Genomic DNA, 1,829 nt, shown 5'->3' on the forward strand with positions numbered 1-1,829 from the left:
CACACAGAACGTGTCCCCAAATACTAAATTCCCTCTAAAACAACTCAGCAATTATGGAACGTCAGATCTATCTATTTGATCAATTTCCTTCATTTAACCCAGTTTTGGGTGTTTTTAAAGGATGAAGGTGAAGCAGAGGCCAAACCAAAAGGCGAAGCAGCCAGGTGTGTTCCCAACATGGATCACAGGGAATGTGAGTGACCAGGGCTGTGCCCAAAGTGCCTCCTCCAGTGGGGGATGGAGCTGGAGCAGTGCACGAAGCTCTGCCCGCACTCGGGGCACTCTCAGGGCTTCCCTTAGTGCTGCCTCCGTTGGTGTTTGGTCAAGTCAGAGCTGCTGCAGAAACTCTTCCCACACTGGGGACACTCGTAGGGCCTCTCCCCAGTGTGGATGCGCCGGTGGGTGACGAGGTCGGAGTTGCGCTTGAATCCCTTCCCGCAGTCAGGGCAGCGGAAGGGCCTCTCCTCTCTGTGAATCCGATAGTGCAGGAGGAGAACGGAGCTGGTCGGAAACCTCTTCCTGCATTTATCACGCTCATAGGGCCTCTCCCCAGTGTGGATGCGCCGGTGGGTGATGAGGGTGGAGTTGTCCTTGAATCCTTTCCCGCAGTCGGGGCATTGGAAGGGCCTCTCCTCTCTGTGACTCAGATAGTGCTGGAGAAGATGGGAGCTGGTCTTAAACCCCTTCCCACACTTGGAACACTCGTAGGGCCTCTCCCCAGTGTGGCTCCTCTGGTGCGTGATCAGGCTGAACCTCCGGCTGAAGCACATCCCACACTCGGAGCACCTGTACGGCCTCTCCCCAGTGTGGGTCCTCTGATGCCTGATCAGGTGGGAGCTCTGGCTGAAGCTCTTCCCACACTCCCCACACTCGTAGGGCTTCTCCCCAGTGTGGATCCTCTGGTGTCTGATCAGGTTGCAGTTCCACCTGAAGCTCTTCCCAAACTCCCCACATGTGTGGGGCTTCTCCCCACTATGGAGCTGCTCATGGAGCACCATCTCCGAGCTCTGGCTCTGTCTCCGGCTGCCTTCCCGGCCCAGGCTGGCTCTTTCCCCCTCAGATCCCCGCCGGCTGCGTTTGCAGCCCCTCCTCGTGCGGCATCTCTGGGGCTTTTCCTCCCCATTGGTTTCCTGCGCCGTGGAGCCGCTCAAAACGGCCTCCTCCACCAGGTTCTGCCGCGGGCATTTGTCCTCCCTGCTCTCCATGCTCAGCTCCTGCTCTGGGGGAGGAAGGACAAGGACAGGATGGGATTTGCCTCCGTGCCACAGGCAAGGGCAAGGAAAATCCCCCAGGGCTGAGCTGCAGCCGGGGCCATGCTGGGCTGGGAGATGGAGCAGCACAGAGGGGAAAGGGGCACTGACTTCCTCCTCACCTGCCTCAGTGTCCCGGGCCATCTTCCTCTTCCTCGCAGCCTCCCTGGGGTTGGCAATGGGCAATCCTGGTTTGGGGAAAACAAGGGATGAGAGTGTTTGTAGGAGTGTCGGGGGGTAGGACGGTCGGGACGGACGGAGACGAGAGAGCTCTGCAGCCAGGGCGTGGAACTTGTGGTTTATTGCAAAGGGCCTGGGTGCCAGGCCCTGCTCAGGGCTGCCAGGCACAGCTCGGAGCAGGGCCAAGAGAAGAGAGGGGTAGAGAGGGTGAGAGGGTGAGAGAGTAAGAGGAGAAGAGCGTAAGAGAGTAAGGGTCCCAATACAATACACTAAATCTTCTTCTGTGTTGAATGTTCTATTTCTCACTAACCAATCTAGTACAAGATACAAATACTAGAGCATTTACATACAGCCTGTAAAAATCATTACATCACCATACTATGTTACATTTTTAACTCT

The 1,829-nt window shown here is 56.7% G+C and overlaps 1 protein-coding gene across 1 annotated transcript; it reads right to left on the reverse strand.

Moving 5' to 3' along the window:
* Nucleotides 1–296: 296 nt before the first annotated feature.
* LOC135461064 (zinc finger protein 239-like) lies at nucleotides 297–1,435 on the reverse strand. The gene is made up of 2 exons (XM_064738049.1): nucleotides 1,373–1,435; nucleotides 297–1,219 (listed from the first exon to the last, which is right to left on the reverse strand). The coding sequence occupies exons 1-2, from the start codon at nucleotides 1,392–1,394 to the stop codon at nucleotides 297–299; spliced, it is 945 nt and encodes a 314-aa protein (XP_064594119.1). The 5' UTR covers nucleotides 1,395–1,435.
* Between the last annotated feature and the right edge of the window lie 394 nt (nucleotides 1,436–1,829).

Source organism: Zonotrichia leucophrys, unplaced genomic scaffold, assembly GCF_028769735.1.
Source record: "Zonotrichia leucophrys gambelii isolate GWCS_2022_RI unplaced genomic scaffold, RI_Zleu_2.0 Scaffold_159_108453, whole genome shotgun sequence".
Classification (NCBI taxonomy): Eukaryota; Metazoa; Chordata; class Aves; order Passeriformes; family Passerellidae; genus Zonotrichia; species Zonotrichia leucophrys.

Coding starts and splice junctions, on each gene's coding strand:
- LOC135461064 (XM_064738049.1), bottom strand. CDS start 1,394: ATGGCCCGGGACACTGAGGCAG. Junction 1,220..1,372: donor GGCCCGGGACACTGAGGCAG/GTGAGGAGGAAG, acceptor TTCCTCCCCCAG/AGCAGGAGCTGAGCATGGAG.